General features: G+C 43.3%; 1 protein-coding gene across 7 annotated transcripts in view; it reads left to right on the top strand.

The window, feature by feature from the left end:
- Positions 1-25,037, top strand: part of ENPP2 (ectonucleotide pyrophosphatase/phosphodiesterase 2) — a 721,223-nt gene that overhangs the window by 437,576 nt on the left and 258,610 nt on the right. For all 7 annotated transcript variants that reach the window (XM_085605056.1, XM_085605055.1, XM_085605050.1 and 4 more), the window contains exons 6-8: positions 3,784-3,881; positions 6,565-6,644; positions 6,806-6,925. In XM_085605056.1, the coding sequence (XP_085461182.1) occupies positions 3,784-3,881; positions 6,565-6,644; positions 6,806-6,925 (298 nt within the window). The remainder of the gene's footprint in view (positions 1-3,783; positions 3,882-6,564; positions 6,645-6,805; positions 6,926-25,037) is intronic.

Raw genomic sequence — 25,037 nt, forward strand, 5'->3', positions numbered from 1 at the left:
TCCCGACAGCTGGAAAAGTGCAGTGGTGAAGGCACTCCTTAAAAAACCCCAGCTCGATCCAACTGATATGGCAAACTACCGACCCATATCCCTCCTCCCGGGGATTAGCAAGATCACCGAGAAACTGGTGAATAGTCAACTCTCCCGATTTCTCGAGACAAATAACATCCTACGGCAATCCCAAACCGGGTTCCGTCCGGGACACGGTACAGACACCGCCCTGCTTGCCGTCATCGAGGAAGCAAGGCGCATTCTAGACTCGGGAGGATCAGTGGCAGTGATCCTTCTGGATCTGAGTGCCGCCTTCGACACGGTCAACCACCGTGTCCTTCTTCATCGATTGGCGACAGCAGGGCTCACCGGGATGGCACTCAGCTGGATAGAGTCCTTTCTTACTGGACGCACGTTCCAGGTCTGGGACGGGGAATTCCACTCGTCCACACTTCCACTTACCAGCGGGGTTCCTCAGGGCTCCTCCCTGAGCCCCACACTTTTTAATGTGTATATGGCCCCTTTGGAAGATGTGGTATCACCATTCGGGATAAAAATCGTGAGCTACGCTGACGACACACAACTGGTCGTCTCCCTATCCCAACTAGACGACCACCCAGACAAATTACCAAACTGTCTCACCGAAATTCACGGGTGGATGTGCGAATCGTCATTGAAACTCAACGGTTCCAAAACCGAAGTGATGCTCATGGGCAAACAATGGGCGACCATCCCCCGGCGATCTGGCCAGACGTGTTCGGGGAAATCCCCTCCCCGAAACACGAAATCAAGACCCTCGGAGTCTGGCTAGAACCCGACCTCTCAATGAAGACCCAAGCGGCCAAAACGGCCGGGACCTGTCTTGGGCTTCTGCGGACTATCCGCAAAATCTTCCCCCTCCTACCGCCCGTGTCCAGGAAACTACTAGTTCAGGGCCTCATAATGTCGCGGTTAGACTACAGCAATATGGTCTACCTAGGTGCGCCGGAAGCTACCTTAGCGAGACTGCAAAGAGCCCAGAACGCAGCAGCTCGCCTAATCATGAGCGTACCTCCCAGAGTATCCGCCAAACCCGCTATTAAGGCTCTGCACTGGCTCCCAGTCCGCCAAAGGGTGGAATTTAAAGCCATGTGCACGGCCCATAAACTAATCAATGGATCGGGACCTGCGATTCTCAGCGGCTTGGTCACCCCCTACATAGCACCGAGAACTCTACGGTCTGAGAACGAGCACCTGGCCAACATCCCCAAATTCAAGAGAACACGTACCGGAGGCCGACGTTTCTCTGTAAAAGCGTCCACTGGTTGGAACTCCCTCCCACGCTCCCTCAGACTGGAGCCCAACTACCTGACGTTCAGGAAAAAACTTAAAACCCTCCTGTTTCCTAAATAAACCCTTCGCCCTTATCCCCCTCAGCAGGTTTTAATCTTCACAGCGCGGGGATTCCCTCGGGTCACCAGGCGCTCTACAAGTTGCTAAAATAAATAAATAAATAAAATAAATCTGTAGCAATGATATCTGCATCTGATGCTAATGAGTAGAAAAATAGGGCAATTTTTTCTCTCAAATATCCAATATCCACAGATTAAATTGAATTCAAAACCACGTTTTCTCAGTTTTAAATTTATTGTAACATACTTTTCAGTGCTTCAATTCATTGGTCTGATTTGATGATCATTATGCTTCAATTTTCAAATTTCTTGATGCAGAATCCCAAAATTCACACCTGACAATCAACATACAATGTTAATCGCTGAACAGAACTTTCTCTTCAAAATTATATGATGAGCACCAATTCTTTGCCCTGATACATTTTGGACCCAATGGTCCTTCTTCAGAGGGACTCGTAGAACACATAAATACATTTATGGAAGGATCAACAAAGGTGGTTGTAACCAAAAGGTGTCAACTCCTCACCACTAGTGTGTACAGCATGTGAAAAAACTCAACTCCACCAAGTGAAAAAATAAACAGAGCAGGACTTATTTACACCATTACCATGATAATGCAACTCAAACCTGTCAAACTGCAATTCCCCATAGAACATGTACCAAAAACATCAACACAGCATGTATAATGTGTCTGTTTATGCACTTGCATAAACCTCCGTTCCACTATGCCTTGTCCTGTGCAGCAAGTGCACCCTCAAGATAAATAGAATGAAATATAATCCAAACTGAAAAAGTAAGTTGACCTTCTTTCGTTTTTCCATAATCCTTGATGAAAGCAATGCTTCCTGTGAGGTGCAGACTGCTAGCTAATCCATATGCCTTATTCGACATAATTGTCCACCATTAGTGTCTACCAAATTCAAACGTGATACGCGCACCATGTGATAATTTTCCACCAAATTGTGTGCAAGTGTGGTTGCCTTCTTAAAATGGTTGTGGGATTGTTTCGATGTGTGGTGATGAATTATGTACAATCGTAGAAAACTTTCAAACACTGACACCATCGTACCAAATAAAATGTCATAATCATATTGTAAATAGTGTTCTAAGCATTTCAATGTGTGCCCACTATACATGTTCAACAACAATTTGGTTTTGAACACAAATCCTTTCAGAATATATTATATCAAATAATAACTAAATCAACAAAATACCCCCAAACCATTACAGAAGACAATTCTACCATACATCCCTCATGGTTGCTGAGTGCTTAATCATTTAATACTCATGAATTCTCGTTGCAGTTGATGTTTATATCTCAGGGTGACTTTTCCATGATTTTTAAAACTTGAAATCAAAGTTGGCTAATGTTATGTTTGTGTGGTTGCACTGGATTTTAAATTGTTGTTTCAAATGTTGCTTTTTGTACTCATTTATGCATGTTTTGATTTTCCTTTCAGTTGTACCTACATACAACATTCCACAAGGGCATTTCACAGTATATGTGCATTCCTTGGTATTCCATGTAGCAGAATGTTTCAAAACAATGCATTGTCTGGTCGTGGGATGAGTTGCCACATTTCCTTCAATTACGTTATTGCAATGTGCGCAGTTATTACATTTCCTTGTGCCTTTCCCAGGATTAGTAGTTTCCACGCTGATGCTCATTAAAATGTTCTTGATGGTATGAGACCTCTGGTATGCAAATATTGGTTTCTCCAGAGATTCTGTTTATAACATACATACAGCATTATGTGGCTTCTTTGTGCTGAGATGGTGTGGAATCTATCTTGCCACAGAGCTTTGTGTGTTGTCTGGCATGTACATTGCCTCATGGCTCTAGAATACATACAGATTTAGGTTTTGAGGAAGCTTGTGGTGTGGGATGATGTGGAGGTTACATTAGTGATATTGTGTACATTGATTGTTTGATTTGTGTGTCTATTGTTCAGGGGTCTGCAGTTTGTGGTGTGCATGTTTCTTGGGTTCTCTTCTTGGTACAGTTAGTTTTGAATGTGTTGAGTTCCCTAGGAGTAAAAACAAAAGACACTTTACCCTATTATAATATTATATATGATATTGATGAGCTGCTTGAACGTTTCTGCTCGACTCCACAAATGTTCAAAGACCAACACTCTATAAAGTAATTAACAAAAAACATTGTGATTGCCCACTGCTTAATTAGGAAAATAACGTGATATTTGTACAAGTAATGCTTTTTCATGTTTGAATACATCACCCCTGGTGTTCTCCATGCATTTCTGTGGAGTTTTTGTGGAATGCTTCACTTGCACCGTGACATAGTCAATGGCATTTTCAAATATTTTCCGACCAGAAGAAATCATCTGTGTGTCGCATTGGCGTCATTAAGCTCTAACCGATTTTTGTTCTGTTACTGTAGTTTTGTTCGTCCTCCTTTGATCATCTTCTCCGTTGATGGCTTTCGTGCTTCCTATATGAAGAAAGGCGGCAAAGTTATGCCAAACATTGAGAAGCTAAGTATGTATTAGTTATAATTAGCATTATTTTTATTCCCGTTTGCACTTTCAGCATCTATATAAAAATCTTATTCCATGTGGCACTTCTAGAATAATGACTTATTGTAACTGCATGTGGGTATTTGTCTAATTATTTTGTTTCTCTCAAAGACACTCATGGGAATTGTCTCCATAGCCAGTTTATGATCAGTACTGGGTCTTGTGAGTCATTTTACAACCTATTGGGTTTAGAGGGACACATCTATTAATGGTGCAACCAAACTTAAATGAAGACTAAATAGGAATGCACATTTGTTTTTGAAGTAGAGTTTGCTATCATAGCTATGTTTTGTAATACTGTTGTAAATGTTATGCATTACTATTACCCACTTGTCATTAGTAACACAGACAGGGTTTTCATTTGTGATCTGCAGGTCCCAGCAGGTTTCACTAGGCCATTTTAAAGGACAAGAGGTGATGCACTTGCCATAGACCTTATCATTTCACTTGATTCTACCTGTAGATATGGCACTTCATTTATTAAAAGTTGGCCACAGGCCATGGCTATATTTGTCCTTAACCTTACCACCTATAACTAAAGTGTAGTACTCAATCATTACAGATGTTAAATAACCAACTTGTCGTCATGAAGTGCTTACCAACCTATAGCACACTTGCTACAGAACGAAAATATCATAGTATAGATACATCCTCTGTGGATGTGGTCCAGGCATTTGCCTTTAATTGTTTTTTAGGAGTGCATCTTGTGACATCACTATTTGCGCCAAATAAAGTCTCCCAATGTTGGAATAAGACCTGACATTTAACCAGTCAAGAAGCAAATGTTATTGTTTTAATTTACTGAGTTGTACACAAATATTTTCAAGTACTTCACTCACACGTATCCCTATCCCTTACCTTGACTACCCTCACTCCCAAACTCCACACTGACCTTGGACTGTTCCACATTACCATCTGTGTTCTAATCTAGTGTGAAAAATAAAATGAGACAAAGGCCACGCCCATCCCCCTGGTCCCATCAAAAATGTCTTTATTTTTATAAATAACATGAACATAAAATAAAACCAGTAACATGAGCCCAACCTCCCTTATGTACACACATCCACACCCAAGACACCAGCATCCATTCTTGAAACCAAAGCTGTCAGAAATGTGGTAAATCTATGACATCCTCGAACATCTCACATTCTGCTGTAGTATCAGTAATGCATCCTTCAAAGGTAATTGCTGAGGTATTGGCTATTTATTACTTGGTATTTTAGTATTTAATTGAAGAAATAGTTAATTCAGAAGTTTGTTCCACTCCTTGTCCTGACCAATTGTATGTGATTTAAGTTCATCATTATTTTCTGTTATACAAATCGATCTTCAAGAACCACGAGAGATGCGGAACAGCTTCCTAATTTTTTAGATTGTGAGCCCCGAGGTTCAATAGTTTTCAGTGGTCTTAGGGCATTGTAGAAAGTTTGGGAGCTCTAGGCTGTCCATGATTAGTCTTCCTTCAGAACATAGTGTATCCTACATGCAAACTATCATTACTTCCATTCTTCAGAGAATGTAGTACATACATGAATGCAATGGAACACCAGAGGGAGCAGCAACAAGTGCAGCTGACTTTCCTTATATTTTTTTATTGTGGATGTGAAAGGCAGTTGCATTTTCCTATTTCCACAGATTTTTTAGTTGGAGCCTGTTCTATCTTTCAAACATCCATCAATTAGTTCATGTGATAGCGAGGCATCTACAGTGTTTGTTAGTATTCACCGGCACAGCATTGCTCTTGAGTGCTTGTGGAATAGATCATCCAAACTTCTTAGCAGAATTTCCGTACAGTCCTCTTTTGAAAGCAGCTTTTGTCAGTAGTACCTAATTGCTTGGACTAGTGTTTTTATCGAAGATGATGTGCTGGGGCCACCAAAACTCTGCTCAATTCTCAAGCACTTGCAAGAGAGAAGGTTTTTTTGTGCATCACTTAACTTCTGCATACGCCAGCACAGAACTGATCATTATGAAGTAGTCTCACTGGTAATAAAATTGTAATTTAAGCAACAGCACATAATACAGTGGAGTCTCCTATGCATTTCCTTGTTACTTTGCACTCGCCTGGCATCTACTTCTTTAACGTTTAAGTGTTTTCTTATATTTGTTTTTTATGCATTTTCTTTAAAATTCATGTGGGTTCTTTAAACTTCATGTGGGTTCTTTAGAGTCAAAGGTCATGTGATATCCACGGTTCCAAGGCATGTGATGTCATGTCTTCTACCTCTATAGTTTTGATGGAATTATATCCATGATTACCAGATGGGAATTTGGAAACCTTACCATGTCCTGATATTCCCCAATAGGCAGTTGCTCTCGATCAGGGACAGACTGTCTTCTTCAAATGCTGGAATATCTTCCATTTTTACTTGTCTTTTATTTTGCTTACTTGGGTTAGTTGGAACCAAGATGTAATCCTTTAGAAGTGACATTTTTTTTTTTTTTTGCTCCTCTAACTGTTAGAAGGAAGTTGGTTGAAATTCCATCGTAAACTAACATCTGTTTTGTATAGAGCATACTAATCACAAGTACAAAAGTATTAAGCATTTCATAAAATAAGTTACTGCTATTCAGTTATAACATGGTAAGAGTTCTTGAAATTATAAATGAATGTTTCTAAACGTATTTTGCTCTCTCACTTTTAGGATCTTGTGGAACACATTCACCTTATATGAGACCAGTGTACCCAACAAAGACATTCCCTAATTTGTATACCCTGGCAACAGTAAGAATTCTAAAATGACATGTTCTTATATATTTTAAAAGCAATATGGAGGTACTGTGTGAATGATAGTCCTATATTTTGGGTCTGGGCGCTATGTGTATTAGAGAAACAAATTGTGTATTTGAATATTTTGTTGATTCATATTTTCTTTCTTTATGAAGGGGTTGTATCCTGAGTCACATGGAATTGTTGGCAATTCAATGCATGACCCTGTGTTTGATGCCAACTTCAGCCTTAGAGGGAGAGAGAAATTGAATCCCAGATGGTGGGGAGGTCAACCAGTAAGTTTTGTTTGTACTGTAGGAAAAAGTCTGCAAATGAAATGCATCTGTGAACAATTTGCAAGTTACTTTGCATCTGGTTGGCCATCTATGTATTAATAGGACTCAAAGTAGACACTTGTATATATCGTTCAGAATAAGAAATTGTCCAGTACAACCAACATTGACAAATGAAAGCAAGGCTGTGTGTAGCATTCTATGAGATATCCAACTTTGTGTAGTTTATTTGTGGTAAAGGTTAAAGCAACTGCCCATTGGAGAAGCCTAGGCCAAAAGACCTCCTCTGGAATCTCAACGTAGAATTCCCGATAAGCATGTGTTGAGATTCCAGAGGGAATGCCACATATTCCCTTTGGTTAACAACTTAAAGTACATTGCTATATAGATTGATAATAATCTTTACTATTAGCCAAGGTCAAATATGTGCTTTCTTTTAGTACCCTTATCCACCTTTCCACAATGCTGTTACTCTAGGGATTGCATACAAAAGTGCAAAAATGGTCAATGCCTTGGCCTGACAGAAACATTTTCATTTCCACTAGCGTTAATTGCACTCAGTTATCAGTCACAACACTTTATAGGAAACAGTCTCTCACATTTGTCTTTCACAAAATCCATATTTGTTTTCGATGTGAGCTGACTGGCAATGTTTACTTTTGGCAGTTTCAACAGTTGTTTGATCAAAATTACTCAAAATACCTGGCTCTTAGATAAGCACATTGGATCAGCAATATTCAATGAGATTTTTCCTCAATCCTTCCTGCTCTGGACAATGGCAACTTAATATATTACACCATCTGATTTGTCATTCATAGCACACTCAATACAAGACCTCACCATGTCTTCAATATTTCTGTCTACACTAGCCCACCAAAAGTTACACCCTACTCTCCTTTTCCTGCTGCTCTTGCCTGGAGGCCCTTCATGGACCATGCTCAATATGGTTTGCCTCAAACCTTTCATAACCACCAACTCCTGACCTCACATTAGCACACCATCTTTTTCAGATAAAAAAAAATATTTTGTTGAGCCATTTTGTTCTCATATACTCTAAACCCAATTCGATCTCTGTGTTCTAATGCACACTTATTCCATTCTGTCTCTGTGATGACCCCACTATAAATTCAATACTACCCTTTCTAAGTCTGAATCTTCAATTCTAACATTGTTTGGCTCATTGACAGGAAGACATGATGCACAGTCTACCAGCTCTTTGCTGGCTCTGGGTATATATTCCACGTGAAAGTGTAACTCCTGTAATTTTTATTGCTGTTTAGCCACGCCCATTGTTGTTTTCCTACATCTTTGTTGTGAACAACTCTACAAATAAATAATGATCAATCCTTACTCTGAGAAAGAGTTACCTATAAGGCGCGGGGGTGCCTGAAGAAATTCCGCAAGGTGTGGGGCAAATGGAGGGCCTAGATGTTGGGATGGAAAATGTCTAGATGGCCTTGGAGGGACCCTTCCTTTAACCTTAAAGATGAGAATTGGTTCCCTAGCATTCAAGAGAAGGAGGAACCCTGAGATACCAAAATGGGGATGTGTGAACAGACTGAAATTAATTGCTCAAGAAGCCCTAGGGGGCTGCGACGCGGTATTGTATGATGTATTGCCAACATATGTATGTCAATGCATGACTGTAACCAATTTTGTTGTGGTTTCTTTTGTTTGGCAAAATATAAATAAAAACATTACAAATACAATCCTTACTTTGAACCTTGTTCCATAAACATATTTCCTAAAGTACTCTGTACTCCACCAACAAGCTAATGTCTCCTTTTCTAATGTAGAGTAGCTCCGTTCGGCACCTCTCAATAGTGTGGATGCATAAGCTATAGTTGTCACTTTCCTAATCTGGTTTTGTAATGATACCTTGCCTAAGGCTACATTGCTGGCATCTCCATCATTGAATAACACTTGGTGTCAAATGGTATTAATGCTGGACCCCCAGCAGTCATTCTTTTTATATTGTCAAATTCAGACCTACATGCATCATTCCATATACATTTTTTTATTATTTTTTCATTAACTCTCTCATGTATTTTGTTCGATCAGAGAACAGGGCAATCAGTTTGGCATAGTACTCCGCTAAAACTCATGCTGATCTTTGTCCTTTGGTTCTGGAGCTTCTTTGGTGGCTTGAACACATCTACGTTTTAGGGTAATACCATCTCCCCCTTGCCGTGGGCAAAATAATCTACAGATACCATTTCGAATTTGCATTTATCTTTAATTGATGTCAGTTTATTATTTTCCAACATTGTTAACACTTTAAAAAGAGTTTCAGTATGTTCTTTAATCGTTTTACCAATAACCGATATGTCATCTTGAAAGTATCATACCTTTTTGATGCCCTTAAACAATTTTGTGCACAGTTCTTTGGAACATGATGGAGGGTGTGATTAGCCCAAATGGCATCCTTTTATAGCAAAAAGCTGCCTCTGGTGTAATGAACACATTGTAATGTCTGGAATCATAATGGAATGCAATCTAGTGATATGCACTAGATAAATGCACAGAAGGAAATACAGTGGCACTATTAATCAATGTGAACATTTCTCCATTATTAGGTAACTGATGGCGATCCACCCATACACAGCCGTACTAATCTCTTAAATCAACACAAATTCTTAATTTTCCATTGGGTTCTATACAATCACAGCTGGAGACAACCACTCAGATGACTCTATTTCTTCTATTATGTCTTGTTTACACAACATGTCTAGTTCTTATTCCAATGCCTTTCTCATCAATACAGGGACATTTCTAACTTTGTATATGTATGCCACAGTTACATCTTTAAGAATAAGTTTATATGCAACATTCTTTAAGAGACCCAGCTTTGAAGACAATACCTTTGTAAACAACTCTTCTCTTTCTAAAACCTTGTTGACATGAACTTCAGTATTCAATCATCATATCCCAGCACATATCAGGGTGATTTGGATTAAGGGTTATAATAAGATCCGTCTGTTGTGGCTATCCCAATAATCATGATCCTTCTTTGGCAACTAATCTTTGTTTCAATAGTATATCCCTTGTACCCCAGTGTTGTAGTAGTGTCCTAGGGCATATGTTGGTTTGTTGCCATATTGTGGACAAGACGCTCCGCAGACATGACGTAGGATGGATGATTTATTGTTACTACAGGTACTCCGGAAACGCCCCATCCTCAGCGGCTGCATGATAGTAACTGAACCATGCAATTCCAACTCAGCCCAACATTCTAGTTTAGTACTCTGCGTTCTAAGGTTAACATTCTGCCCTCAAACTACATAGGCAGGATACCACACACCTTACCCCCATTAAACTTGACAACAATAGATAAGCATTTGAACATTAACGTTACAGTCCATAACAAAACAAAAGCATGATATATACTAATAAAACAATGCAATAGATATGTCAACGGAGACAAAGAACACTCTACAAAGCATTAAGTAGAGATCAAAGCACTTAGTTAGAAATTAAATTTGTGTGTTCCCCAAAGAACAGTAGCTATCAAGACTTTAAGAGAGTGCCAATATGGTGAGATACTTCAAACAAAATCTTTCAAGTGTTTGGGACGAAACTTCACCACACACCCACTTCTTCTTAAATCAGAAGAGATATGCTTCTCACTCCCTATACCCACAAGATCTTTGGGGCCCTTTAGGACAACCACCACCCTGTTCAAATTCAATATATGATTATCACTTAATTTGACAGTGCTTTGAATTAAATTACTTTGAAAGGCACAGAAAATTTGGAAGAGCTCCCTTTTTGAGGAAGCCTCAACGTCACCATATCTCCTACCTTTACCTTGGTGGAAGAAACAGTGTGTCTCACATCAAAGTTGAGTTTGTGCTTTTCCACCTTCTCATCTAGAACCACCTCCCACTAACTTGTGTTTGAGTTTTTGCCCACATCTTTACACTTCCTCCACTTGGCTCAAAAAATATTAATAGGTTCTTGACCCCTGAACAACTCAAACAGCATCTTGTTAGTGATGGTATGGGGAGTGAGTTGATACAGGTTCACCCTTTCAACAACCTCTAACCTCCATACTCTGTTCTAAAACTTTGCTTTTTGTATAGACTCCTTCAAGACCCTGTTTAACCTCTTCACCATCCTGTTAGCCCGGAATGATAGAGAGAACACTTTTTGTGTCTGATACCATGCTCAGGCAAGAAAGCTTCCATTTACTTGGAAATCAACTGGATGGCGTTATCTATCAAAATGCCATCCGGTTTACCTTCCCTATTGAAATTATCATCAAGGAATTCAATCACTTTCCATGATTCTATGCCTTGAGTAACGCAAATCTCCGGCCAACTTGAATAAATGCCAATCAAGACTAAAATCTAATACTGCCTAGCCTTACATGTCACCGGACCCAATATATCCAGAGCCACTTCCTGCCAGGCTTTCACAGGTCTTTCTCTCACGATCAAAGCTTGAACCATGGTCTTCCACACCTTGTCAGTAGAGACGCACTCCAAACACCCTGTACAGCTCTCTGAACCTGCACGTCAATCCCAGGCCACCAGAAGTACAATCTAATTCTTTTGTTAGTTTTGGATATCCCTTGGTACCCAAACTGGGCGATCTTTCCTGCACTTGCTTTGGAGGCACTAAATGCGTGCCCCTCCAGAGGAGGCCATCCTTTATAGAAAGTTCATCACGTACATTCCAATACTTCTGGACATCCTCGCACATAACTTTCTTACAAAGCCAGCCACTCAACATCTGCTTCATAACCCCCTGTAACACCACGTCTCCGCCACAACTCTTTCCAAACTTCTTCACTGATCACCCCTTCAGTGATTTTACAAACCCTTGGTGTTGTCTAAGTCCTACAGGTCTCTCTTTGGATCACCCTCTGTCTGAGCAGAAACAAGCCGTGACAAACAGTCCGCTACCTAGTTCTCAGTCCCTGGAATATAACCTACCCTGAAGTCATACTCCTGTACCGCAACCACCTACTTACAAATGCGAGTGGAAGTGTCATCCAAACCCTGTGATCAGACCTGACCACAGAGGTTCCTAACCTAGAGGAACTTCTTGAGCTTCCTGGTAGCCCAGTATATCCAAAGAGCTTCCTTCTCAATCGCAGAGTAGTGATTTTCAGGGCCCACTAAAGCCCTGGAGAGAAACCTTGTTTACTCCCTTTCCTTATTTACTTGTTTCAAGACTGCGCTCAACCCTTTGGCACTGGCATCTGTAACCAGGATAGATTGCCTTCCGGTGTCATAACTTTGCAAAGAGGGTGAATTGCGTATAGCATTCATGACATCTTGAAATTCAGAAGTGCAGCGATCACACCAAGCAAATTTGACACCCTTCTTCAAGAGTGTTCTCAAGGTTTAGGTGCGTCTAGCAAACCCTGGCACAAATTCATTTTAATACTCAGCCATACCCACAAAGGTGACCAGGTTGTCTCTACAATTAGGAGTGGGAAGTTCCTCAGTGGTCTTTACCAGATGATTCTTGGATCTGACGCCATCCTTTGTAAGCTCTTATTCTCCCTCATGGTAAGGCCCCTCTCTTTAAACCTATCCAACACCTGCTTCGCCCTGTTGTTATGTTCCACTTGAGTTATGCCAAATACTAAGATGTCATCTTGCTAAATCTTCACCCCAGGAACACCACCCAAGACATCTTTCATGGCCCTCTGAAACACGAAGGCAGTCGAGTTTAGCTCGAAGGGTAGCCTCATGAATTTGAATATGCCAGAGGAAGTAATAAAAGAGGTAAGATTCATGGAGTCATCATCCAATTTATGTGATGGTATGCCGCTCTGAAGTCCAGGGTTGAAAAAAACAGCAGCACCATTGAGCGACTCAAGCATTTCGCAATGTTAGAAATCGGATACTTATCAGCAACAACTTTCTTATTTAGGTCCCTTAAATCCACACAGATCCTTATCTGGCCAGAAACTCTGTGTGAAAGAACAGGTGCAAGCCATTCAGTCACCTCTGTTGCAACTATTGCCTTCACTCCTCAACTTATTGAGCTCAGAAAGCATTGCATCACGCAGGGCACCCTTTGCAGGACACTGGTACAGCCCCATCTTTGGGTACACTCTTCTGAGTGTAGTCTCTGAGACAACCTAATGTATCACTAAAGACATCTCCAAACTCACTGCACAAAGATGCATTCACAGCATCATTCTCTCTCTCTACAACGTGAACCCCCCCACTCAGATTTTGGTGTCTGCACCACTTTCTTTCAGAATATTGCTGGGTTCGCCACTTGGCTTGAGCAAAATTTTGAGATCACCTTGATTGACCAAACTTATGATGCCATCTCCTTTATGACAGGTAAACATTCCCCGAAGTTAAACGACCTTTATATTCCAGCTCTCCCCTAAAATGACCTATGTTTTATTGGCTGACCACCATAAGCTAGAGGCTATATTGTCAGGCCACAGCAGCTAAACTTTCCCTTCAAGTTTCCCCAAATAAACATTTTTCAGGACCGGAGAGATCTTGGCACCAGAATAAAAAAACATGTGGCAGACTGACCATTGAGTAACACATTATGAATGGGTCCTTTGTTTTTGTGATGATCAATTTGCAGTTCTACCTCACCACAGTGCAATTCGTCATTCACAGCCCCAGTCACTACTCTCATCAAACCCCACCTCCTTCATACGTTTGTTTGTTTAGATGGTTTGCAGTACTTATCCAAGTGACCTGTCTTGCCAACACCTGTGACTCTTAAAACCGAAACAGTGGCTCAAGGCTTATTTGCCAGGTGTTTTCTGCTTCCACACCGAAAGCACTTCCCTGTAAACTCCTTCCTGTTGTCAACAGAGGAGGAATTGCCTAATTTTTCTGATGAATTGCCCAACATTTTGTGGAGGTTCCAGCTATAGCTTGCACCTTTTTCAGGACAAACTACATCATTATCCTTCTTTGGTACTTGCACATAGGCCGGAGAATGTTCGATACGCTTGGCAACCAACAGTACATCATCTAATTTTGAATTGTCCTTCTGCCTCAGGTCATCTTTTATCTTCTCTATGTTACAACTAAGGCTCCCTCTTTTGTGTTTTTACTGATTTTTACAGATAAATACAGATAAACTCATTTCTTTTCCTGTCTGTCTTTGTTTCCAAATGTGGTTAAAAGCGGAAATTGGGTTGTTCTTTGAGTGTTTCTAAATGCTGCCAGTCATGGCTGCCAAGCGTATAGCTGTGCAGATTGACAGGCAAGGGTGTTAAAAAAAGAAAGAAATTTTAGTAAAGTTGCTTAAACAGCAGTAGATCTAAACAAGGTTGATATTGATATACATATGGTTTCATATAACTGCATTGATTTATCGTCTCTGGGTTTTCATATCATTTTAATCTCTTGGGCATTTAAGCACGAGTGAACGTTTATTGGTTCAATACATATTGAAATATACGAGTTTCTGATCCATTTTTTAACAAAACCCCAAATAAATATGGATTAATACAGATAAAATTTGCAAAAAAAGAAATATGGATAAATACAGACAGAAAAGTCAAAAACATAAATACCATAAAACCGGGAGCCCTATATACAACCTAACATAAACTGATCACATATTCACTTTTCCAGTAAGCTTTCAAACTTGCAAGTAGTCCATGACATAAGACACTACTGACCACTTGCCCTTTGCATATGCCTGCTGAAATGGTAGAGCTCCAAGATGTTACCTACTTATGTTGGGTATTGCTTATCCAAATTAGCTAAACATAACTCAAATTCATTTAGGTTATCCGATTCAGTGCCAGTTATGTCAGGCAAATTTTAGAAGACCTCTTGGTCCTCAGATCCCAAGCAGTGCAGCAACAAGGAAGTCTTCCTCTTGGTACTCCATGAGACGCCACACACATGTGCGCAAAGCACGAAGACCTTTTCCTATTTGCCCACCTAGTAGGTGGTTCTCCAGGACTGGTCACACAGACAGGTGGAAGAGTAATATTTTGCATGGTCACGAGTACAATAGCAGTTGAATGACAAAATGTGAACCTATGGCAAAATAACAGACACCGGTGTGCGACTACCACACCTGAGACTAAAAAGTGGTGCACTGTCCAAGTGTGTGATTCACACCCGAAATCCCCCTAAAAAGAAAATGCACAACAACATCTAGGCATAAAAACAAAATATCTAAATATCAAAGATTCAATCATGAGCACACCATGCAAGCAGTAAACAAAAAGTCAACATGTAAAATATTCATTATGTTATGCTATAATGGTATGCATATCCCCGCTGGTGCACTTGCATGTGGAAAATATGAGAAAAAGGATACTCCGAGTTAGAAAAATTAAATCCAGAAATGACATGCAGAGATGTTTTCTAGAAAGGTCTCCATATCACCGCATTAAGACCTTTGCAAAAGGCAGCCTCCAAAAACCTGCATATTTGGTGGCATGCAAAACGATATGCAGAAATGATATGCAAAATTGGTGTGCATATCACCATGAGAAATAAATTGCAGCTGTAAGCCAAGTCCAAAAACAACATGCAAGGTATGCATCTCGCCGCTTAAATAATTTAGTTATGGGCAGCCTAATATGCTTCGAGTATCCAGTAGCGTGGAAAACAAAACAGGCATGCTCGCTGCCTGGACGACCTGGAAGCTCGGGCACCTCTGCTTGATGTCACACCCTGAGTGACGGTTGCCTTGACAATGTGAACAAACATGAGCAAGCCCCAGCAATAAAGAGACAGTCGCACACATGCAATGTCGTGCCAGCGTGTCTCTTGACAGCTCCTATGTGATGCGCCAGGCTCTTCAGGACGAAGAAAGGCCAGAGACAGCCGCGTGAGCTGACCCTCCGATGAAAGAAGTACTTGAGATGGGTCACAAGAGTGGGTAAGCAACCGCCGCCACCAAAGTTTGCAGGAGAGACCAAATATATAAATAAAGGACAGTACCTTATTGTTCAGGGACAAAGCACGCACATGTCCCGATTTTGAGTGTGTTGAGACGTTTCCTTTTAAACATGCAGTCACACCACCAAAGTTACCGAACAAACCAAAGTCGAGAAAATTCACCAGCGCAGAAATCCAGAGTATTCTCAAAGGTTTAATTCTCTACCAAAATCGACACCAATGTGGAAAAGATGATCCTCAACCATCATGTTGGATGGATGATTTATTGGTACAGCAAGTACACAGGAAACGTCCCATCCACAATGGCTGCATGAAAGTAACTGACCCATACAATTCTAACTCACTCCAATATTCTAATTTAACACTCTACATTCTAAGATAAAAATTCTGCCCTCAACCTACTCAGGCAGGATACCACACATATTCTACCAACTTAATATCAGGGAGTTGCAGAGTAATATTGGGAAATAAAAGTAAAGGACCACCTGCTTGCCAGGTTTGCAAATCTGCCATAACATTGAACTTTTGATCTTCATTGTCCATCACACAACATGATGCATCCTTCTTCTTCTCATTAACTTTATATATTTCTAAAATACATTCTTCTGAACCCTCCCTATATCTTGCTTCACTTCCCTTAAATGACCAGCAGAACTCCCCTTAATGGAGCCTGCACTTTTCTTTATATCTGTTTGTTCTTACACATTCTTGCATAGTGACCTTTTACTTAACAATATCTATATATCTAATCAATCATTGGACAAGATGCATCACTGGATGTGAGTCCAGGTAAACCAGATATGAAATACAACTTCTTATAAGGTATATTGTTAGATAGTATATTGGACTCCTCTTAACGCTTTTACTGAAAACTTGTTTAATAAATTGCCCAATTTCTGCACAGATGTGAATCAACTGCTTCTTGCCAAGTTACTTTTCTTCAAATTGATGTGCAAAATCAATAGCCTTCTCCAAGTTTTTTTTTTTTTATAAATATTTTTATTTTGTTTTGAAAAGAAGATAAAATATTTAACAAAGCATGAATACACCACGCCCAATAAGTGTCATTCCACAGTTGTCTCATCTGGCAATCGTTCAAATATAATGTCTGTTGTAGGTGGATCCATCGACTGGCTTGAATGAACTGGGTGTATATGAAGAACAAACCATACCTAAAATACTCTTGCGTACCAACATCAGGGCTATACATTGCATCGTTCAAAGTACCTCCCTCAACCTTCCAGACAACAGACCCCCCTCCACCTCCCGATCATAGTATTTTATCCATCTTTTCCTACATTTCAGAGGGCAGCCCCTGGCCTTATACATTACTTGTTCCACCACCATGTAGAGATTAAGACCTGCCCTCCATTCATTAAGTGTAGGTATGTGTTGGGCCCCCCATAACTTTGCAATATCTCGTTTGGCTACCACTAACCCCAAGTTAGCCAATACAAGTTTACGTCTTGGGATATCTACATCCGTCGGGATACCCAGGAGAAGAAACCTTGGCTCCAGTTCAATTTAGACATCAAGTATTTTGTTGAGCTCACCTACAATCTTTCCCCAGTATGCTTGAATCTCTGTGCAGTCCCAGAGGGTGTGTATGAAAGTTCTGTCTGTTACATGGCACCTAAGGCATTCTGGAACTTCTGCTCTCCCTATTTTATGCAATTGAACTCTATCAAAGTATGTGCGGTGCAAGATTTTGTACTGAATGAGGCGTAGCCTAAGTTTAATTGCCACTTCCTGTGGATGCATGAGAGCGGCCTCACAGTCTATATCTTCCAGTACTCTGGTGGTCCTTTCCCATTTAGTTCAGAGTGGACCAAGTTTGTCGGGCATATTGTTGAGTAGCGTTTTATAGGTGAACGAAGCGGCTTTAGCCGGAATCTCTTCCTGCAAGAGTCGACCCACTAACGGGGCATATTCTCGTAGTGTCTCCCCATCCAATCCCTCCGCAATCCATGCATGCTTCAGACGGAGGAATGCATATGCCTGAATGTCGTGGAGCTGATACCTGGCTTGGAACATGCCAAAAGAGGCCAATACACCCTTTTCTAAGATGTCCCCTATTTTGGAAATGCCTATCAAGTACCATTTCCTAAAGCCTCTCAGCTTCCCAATCTGTTAGTCTACCCCCTTAGCCTTCCCCAATGTTAAATCATCGACTAAGAGTAACTTTTTTTTAATTAAATCTTTTTTATTGAAATCCATGCATGACAGATGGTAAAACCATGTTATACGTACACTGGCAATATTGTTACGCTACAAGTGGTACTTGAGATCACAAGACAATAATTACAGTCCCTGATGAAACCTATTCAGATCCCATTTACAATATCTTTTCTCGATCTTGGAGGTTCACATATCTCTCCTCTGTGAATGTTCCATTGCCTCCAAACTTGCATCCATTTGTTCGGGCACCCCCTGGCTTCGTATATGGACTTTTCTGTGGCCATACACCAGTCCATATCTCTGCCCCATTCTTCGATACTCGGTGGGCTCAGAGCCCTCCACAATCTTGCAATGTTTTGTTTTGCCACATCAGCCCCAAGGTAACCCATATTCGCTCTTTGGAGTTTAGGTCGGTAGGGCCCCAGATGTTTAGGATGGCCAATTTAATGTTCTAATCTATCTGCTGTACCAACACTTCTTCCATAAGGTTCGCTACCGCCTCCCAATATCTCTGGATAGTCGTGCATTCCCAAAGTGTGTAAACAAAGGTTCCCTCCTGCCCACACTGCCATACACAGCCACCATCTGAGCTATATCCCATGCGAGCCAATAATGACCCAGACAGATAGGACCTGTAGAGAAGCTTCAGCTGCACCAGGCGAAGCCTGGAAGAGATGGCCACCTCACGGGGGAGGACACTGCCGCCAGCCACTTATCATCCAATCACGCTACGTAGTGGTCCTATTTAACCCTCAGGTGAGTCAGGGGATCTACCATGTTGTTAATCAGTTTTTTGTAAATGAGTGATATGGCCTTCTCCGGCAGGTCGCCATCTTGTACTCTATCCTAGAGTGGGGTGGACTCGTGGAGTTCACTACCATTAGGGAGAACAGCAAGTACGGCATGTCTAATTTGGAGATACCTGAAATGTTCCGATTGCGCTAATTCATATTCCTGCTGCAACCAAGGAAAAGGGACCAACTCACCTGATTTCCACAAATCGCCCACCTTGGATATACCTATGAGGTTCCAGCGATCAAAGCCCCTTGAGCGTATCAGCCTGCCCAGTTGCTCGCTATGTCAGAGTGGTGTGGCCTGTGTAAGTTTTCCCCTCCCATCCCAAACTTTGGTAGCTACCTTCCACACCTGCACCGCATGTCCAGTTGGGCCAGTCAGGGCAGGTTTCAATGACCACACATAAAGGGCCCCATCAAAGTTGCCTCCCAGGAGAAGCCATCTGTCGATCTGGAAGGCTGGGTCGCCCTACGGCCTATACATACACTGGTTAATCACCGCTGGGTGTGACGACCAATAGTACTACCGTATGTCTGGAAGTCCGATGCCCCCATCGAACCACCTTAACGTGAGCTTGTGCATCGCGATACGAGGTTGCTTTCCCGCCCACAGCATGTCCCTTATGATACAATCGATTTCTTTCAAGTACGAGGGTTTAACAGGGTGCGGAACTTTATGCAGAGCATATACGAACCCTGGGAAGGGACATCATTTTGAACAGGGCCACACACCCCAAGAGAGACAACGGAAACGATTTCCAATGTAGGATGTCCGCTTTAAGATGCACGAGAAGCGTTACAACAAACAAATGATGGACGGAATGCTGCCAATGCAGACATTCTCCCCCAGTCAAGAGATCTGGGTTAAATCCATCGTTCTTTTGCCCACTACGCCACCCCAGTTCAGACATGGCCATATGCAAATCAGTCTTGACCCTGTGCCTCATGGGAACAGTCCAGCCCGAACTACCAAGCCATGTCTTCCCTGAACCGGAATCAAGCATCCTAGGACCGGTTTCTGGCTATCAGCCGTCATCAGCCAGGATAGCTTGACTCCAGTGGCATAGTGAGCACGGGTCCCACGTCTGGGAATACCCATCCCACTTAGGGCGAAAAGCGTTACAACAAACAAATGATGGACGGAATGCTGACAATGCAGACATTCTCCCCCAGTCAAGAGATCTGGGTTAAATCCATCGTTCTTTTGCCCACTACGCCACCCCAGTTCAGACATGGCCATATGCAAATCAGTCTTGACCCTGTGCCTCATGGGAACAGTCCAGCCCGAACTACCAAGCCATGTCTTCCCTGAACCGGAATCAAGCATCCTAGGACCGGTTTCTGGATATCAGCCGTCATCAGCCAGGATAGCTTGACTCAAGTGGCATAGTGAGCACGGGTCCCACGTCTGGGAATACCCATCCCACTTAGGGCGAAAAGCGTTACAACAAATAAATGATGGACGGAATGCTGACAATGCAGACATTCTCCCCCAGTCAAGAGATCTGGGTTAAATCCATCGTTCTTTTGCCCACTACGCCACCCCAGTTCAGACATGGCCATATGCAAATCAATCTTGACCCTGTGCCTCATGGGAACAGTCCAGCCCGAACTACCAAGCCATGTCTTCCCTGAACCGGAATCAAGCATCCTAGGACTGGTTTCTGGCTATCAGCCGTCATCAGCCAGGATAGCTTGACTCCAGTGGCATAGTGAGCACGGGTCCCACGTCTGGGAATACCCATCCCACTTAGGGCGAAAAGCGTTACAACAAACAAATGATGGACGGAATGCTGACAATGCAGACATTCTCCCCCAGTCAAGAGATCTGGGTTAAATCCATCGTTCTTTTGCCCACTACGCCACCCCAGTTCAGATATGGCCATATGCAAATCAGTCTTGACCCTGTGCCTCATGGGAACAGTCCAGCCCGAACTACCAAGCCATGTCTTCCCTGAACCGGAATCAAGCATCCTAGGACCGGTTTCTGGCTATCAGCCGTCATCAGCCAGGATAGCTTGACTCCAGTGGCATAGTGAGCACGGGTCCCACGTCTGGGAATACCCATCCCACTTAGGGCGAAAAGCGTTACAACAAACAAATGATGGACGGAATGCTGACAATGCAGACATTCTCCCCCAGTCAAGAGATCTGGGTTAAATCCATCGTTCTTTTGCCCACTACGCCACCCCAGTTCAGACATGGCCATATGCAAATCAGTCTTGACCCTGTGCCTCATGGGAACAGTCCAGCCCGAACTACCAAGCCATGTCTTCCCTGAACCGGAATCAAGCATCCTAGGACCGGTTTCTGGCTATCAGCCGTCATCAGCCAGGATAGCTTGACTCCAGTGGCATAGTGAGCACGGGTCCCACGTCTGGGAATACCCATCCCACTTAGGGCGAAAAGCGTTACAACAAACAAATGATGGACGGAATGCTGACAATGCAGACATTCTCCCCCAGTCAAGAGATCTCGGTTAAATCCATCGTTCTTTTGCCCACTACGCCACCCCAGTTCAGACATGGCCATATGCAAATCAGTCTTGACCCTGTGCCTCATGGGAACAGTCCAGCCCGAACTACCAAGCCATGTCTTCCCTGAACCGGAATCAAGCATCCTAGGACCGGTTTCTGGCTATCAGCCGTCATCAGCCAGGATAGCTTGACTCCAGTGGCATAGTGAGCACGGGTCCCACGTCTGGGAATACCCATCCCACTTAGGGCGAAAAGCGTTACAACAAACAAATGATGGACAGAATGCTGACAATGCAGACATTCTCTCCCAGTCAAGAGATCTGGGTTAAATCCATCGTTCTTTTGCCCACTACGCCACCCCAGTTCAGACATGGCAATATGCAAATCAGTCTTGACCCTGTGCCTCATGGGAACAGTCCAGCCCGAACTACCAAGCCATGTCTTCCCTGAACCGGAATCAAGCATCCTAGGACCGGTTTCTGGCTATCAGCCGTCATCAGCCAGGATAGCTTGACTCCAGTGGCATAGTGAGCACGGGTCCCACGTCTGGGAATACCCATCCCACTTAGGGCGAAAAGCGTTACAACAAACAAATGATGGACGGAATGCTGACAATGCAGACATTCTCCCCCAGTCAAGAGATCTTGGTTAAATCCATCGTTCTTTTGCCCACTACGCCACCCCAGTTCAGACATGGCCATATGCAAATCAGTCTTGACCCTGTGCCTCATGGGAACGAGAGGCGGCAGAAGATTGCGATCATAAAATCTGTACGGATCTTTAGAGACCCAGGTCCCCAGGTATTTGAAACCTTCAGTGGCTTCTGCCAGTTGATATCCTTGAGGGAGTGTAGGTCTCTTTCCATACAGGATATATAGCACTGATTTGGTTCAGTTTATAGAATAGCCAAACACATGAAATATGTCCAGGACCACATTGAGGGATGCAGCCAGATAGAGCGAAATGTCATCCGTATACGGCGATATACGGTCTTCCCATCCAGACGGCCATTTGATGCCCCTTATGGCGGGGTCCAAGCGGACCCACATTGCCAGAGGCTCAAGGGCCAGAGCAAAGAGAAGCAGGAACAAGAGGCATTCCTGCCTGGTGCCCCTGCTGAGAATAAAAACTGAAGATTTCCTGTTAACCACTGCTTGGGCGAGCGGCTGTTGTTAGAGAACCCGAACCCAACTCTTCAACTCAGGGCCAAAACCCAGTTTGTGAAGGACTGCAAACTTATAAGGCCACTCGATGGTGTCAAATGCTGAAGCAGTATCAAGGGAGACCACGACAGCGTCCTCTCTAATTGTGTCTGCACGGCACAACACTCCGTGGAGCCTACGCAAGTTGAGGGAGGTGTTTCTAGCAGGCATAAACCGCGACTGGTCCGGGTGGACCATACGGGTAATCACCCCAAGCAGACTAGAGGCAAGGACCTTCGCCAGGATTTTCACTTTGCAATTGAGCAACGAGATGGGTCTGTTAGAGGAACACTTGTTACTCGGTTTGCCCAGTTTATGAATGAGAACAATATTAGCAAGCCTCTGATCCTCAGGCATGATTCCCCCCTTCTTACTTTCACGAAACAGTTCGGTGAGATAGGGTGCGGTCTTGCCCGCAGTAAGCCTAAACAATTCAATGGGCAAGGCTTTAGGGCCCGATGCCTTTCCACCGCGCAAGTCGTGAATGGCTTTTTCGAACTCTGTAACTGTGATGTCTAGGTCAAGATTGGAATGCTCCTAGTCAGTGAGCGAGGGCAATGAAATATCCCACAAAAGTGAGGAAGCCTCCTCCTCCGCGTGTGGTGTTTGGAACGTATCGAGTGACTGATAATATTGGCCGAATGCATTTGCTATATCCTGGGGGACAGTGAGGCAGGAGTGAGAGTCTGTCTCTATCTCAACCACAACGCGATGGGCCTGATCTCTACGATTTAGCCAGGCTAACAGTTTGCCACCCTTATCGCCGATGTCATAAATTCTGCTGAGCATGGCCCAATGGTGCAACTTGGCAGCCTCAGTTGCCAAGTCGGTATATTCCTCGACTTTAATATGCAATGTCTGCCGCACTTCCACCGAGTCGTTTAGCCGAAGGGTTTCCTCTAAGTATAGGATTTCTTCCCCCGAGCGAGTCATATCTGCACACTTCTCTTTCTGCTGTTCCGAGATCTGGGCCAAAGCCACCCCCCTGTATAATAGCCTTGTAGGCCTCCAAAAGCATTGTTGTCGAGTCTACCGACCCATCGTTCTCCTGGAAGTAAAGGTCTGACTCACTTGAGATCGTATCTCTGATTTGGGGAGTCGTAAGATACCCGGGGTTGATCGGGGCTGTACAGCCAACCGTGGGCTCCCCCACCTCCAGGCGACATAGGATTGGTGAGTGGTCAGAGAGTCCCCTGGCCAAGTGCTGTACTTTCTTCACGCAGTCAAGCTGGTGTGCGAGCATCAGAACATAGTCTATGCGGGACATACAACGGTGTGCACCTGAGTAGAAAGTGTATTGCTGCTCGGTTGGGTGCAGCCTCCTCCAGACATCCACCAGGCCCATCGCCCCAAGAAAGCTGTGGATCCGCGTGCAGGAGGGCAGCAAGGCCCTCTGGGGCCATCGGTCAAGGTAGTCAGAGACAATGGAATTGAAATCTCCCCCGATCAACACTCTGCCTTCCGGCAAGGCTAGGAGGAGATCCCCCAGGGTCTACAAAGGCTTGAATGTGCAATCCCAGCGGTACATAGACAGAAAGAAGATTGATTATGCGTCCTTCCCAAGTCCCGGAGGTGGCAACTAACCTACCTAGGCTGTCGGTACGAACAAGGTCAATTGTCATGGGGAATGATTTCCGGACCATTATGCCCACTCCTCGGGAGCTAGAACCAAAAGCTGAGTGTGCCACCGGTTGGAAACCCCATCGCAACATGGCCTTCCAAGCATTTCCAAGCAAGTGTCTCTTGTAAGAGGACTACCTCAGGGGAGTGTCTTAAAAAAAACCAGCCCGTTGATGTTCCACAACAGCTTGAGCCCCTGTCTAGTTGTCGTGCCCATCGCGCCCTATTGCGTGTTCATTCAGTTGAAGGGAGAGCCTCCTGTGAACGCCCCAAGGGGGGGGAACACATCAGTAGACCACTTTCCCTTCGTCGACAGAAATACAAAAAGCATGTAACCAATGATTGCCTTTCCTTGGAGCCAGTCATATTTGTCATCCCTGAGAAACAGAGAACAATACAAACTAAAACATCCCCCCCATCCCTTGCAATAAAAAGAACTCTGAACAATACACTGGATAAGGTGCATGACAGAGGAGTGCTGCGTACAGGATGTTCACCCTCCAAACTCACAAATGACCCCATACAAGAGATATAAAAATGGACAAAAAAAACCCCGCCCCTGAAAAACCCCCTTCCACCCCCATCCCTGCATGGCAGGCATGAAACCACCTGCCTCCCCAAACTTGCAGAGTGTCTTTTGCCCACCCTTGGAAACTTGTAGGTGCGTGTACCAACCCCGCGCCCCATAACAGCATTTTGTAGCGAACTTACACTCCCAGCAGTTGTCCCCAGAGAAGAGGTAAAGCCGCAAAATAGTACCATTCAGTGTGTACCCGAACACCCCACTTTACTTACATAGTTAAGTCTCTGTTGTCTTCATCATCCGCAGCAGTCGAACCCAAGCAACCGACACAGTAGGCGTAGCACACAGAATACAGTGTCCACAATGAGTTCTCTAGTGTGGATCGCAGTTGAAAAAGTTGCAGGGTCTCACTGCTCCTCCGTTTGACTCTGACCCGGTGAGGCATCAGCAACAACGACAT

This window comes from Triturus cristatus, chromosome 5_1, assembly GCF_964204655.1.
Source record: "Triturus cristatus chromosome 5_1, aTriCri1.1, whole genome shotgun sequence".
Lineage (NCBI taxonomy): Eukaryota > Metazoa > Chordata > Amphibia > Caudata > Salamandridae > Triturus > Triturus cristatus.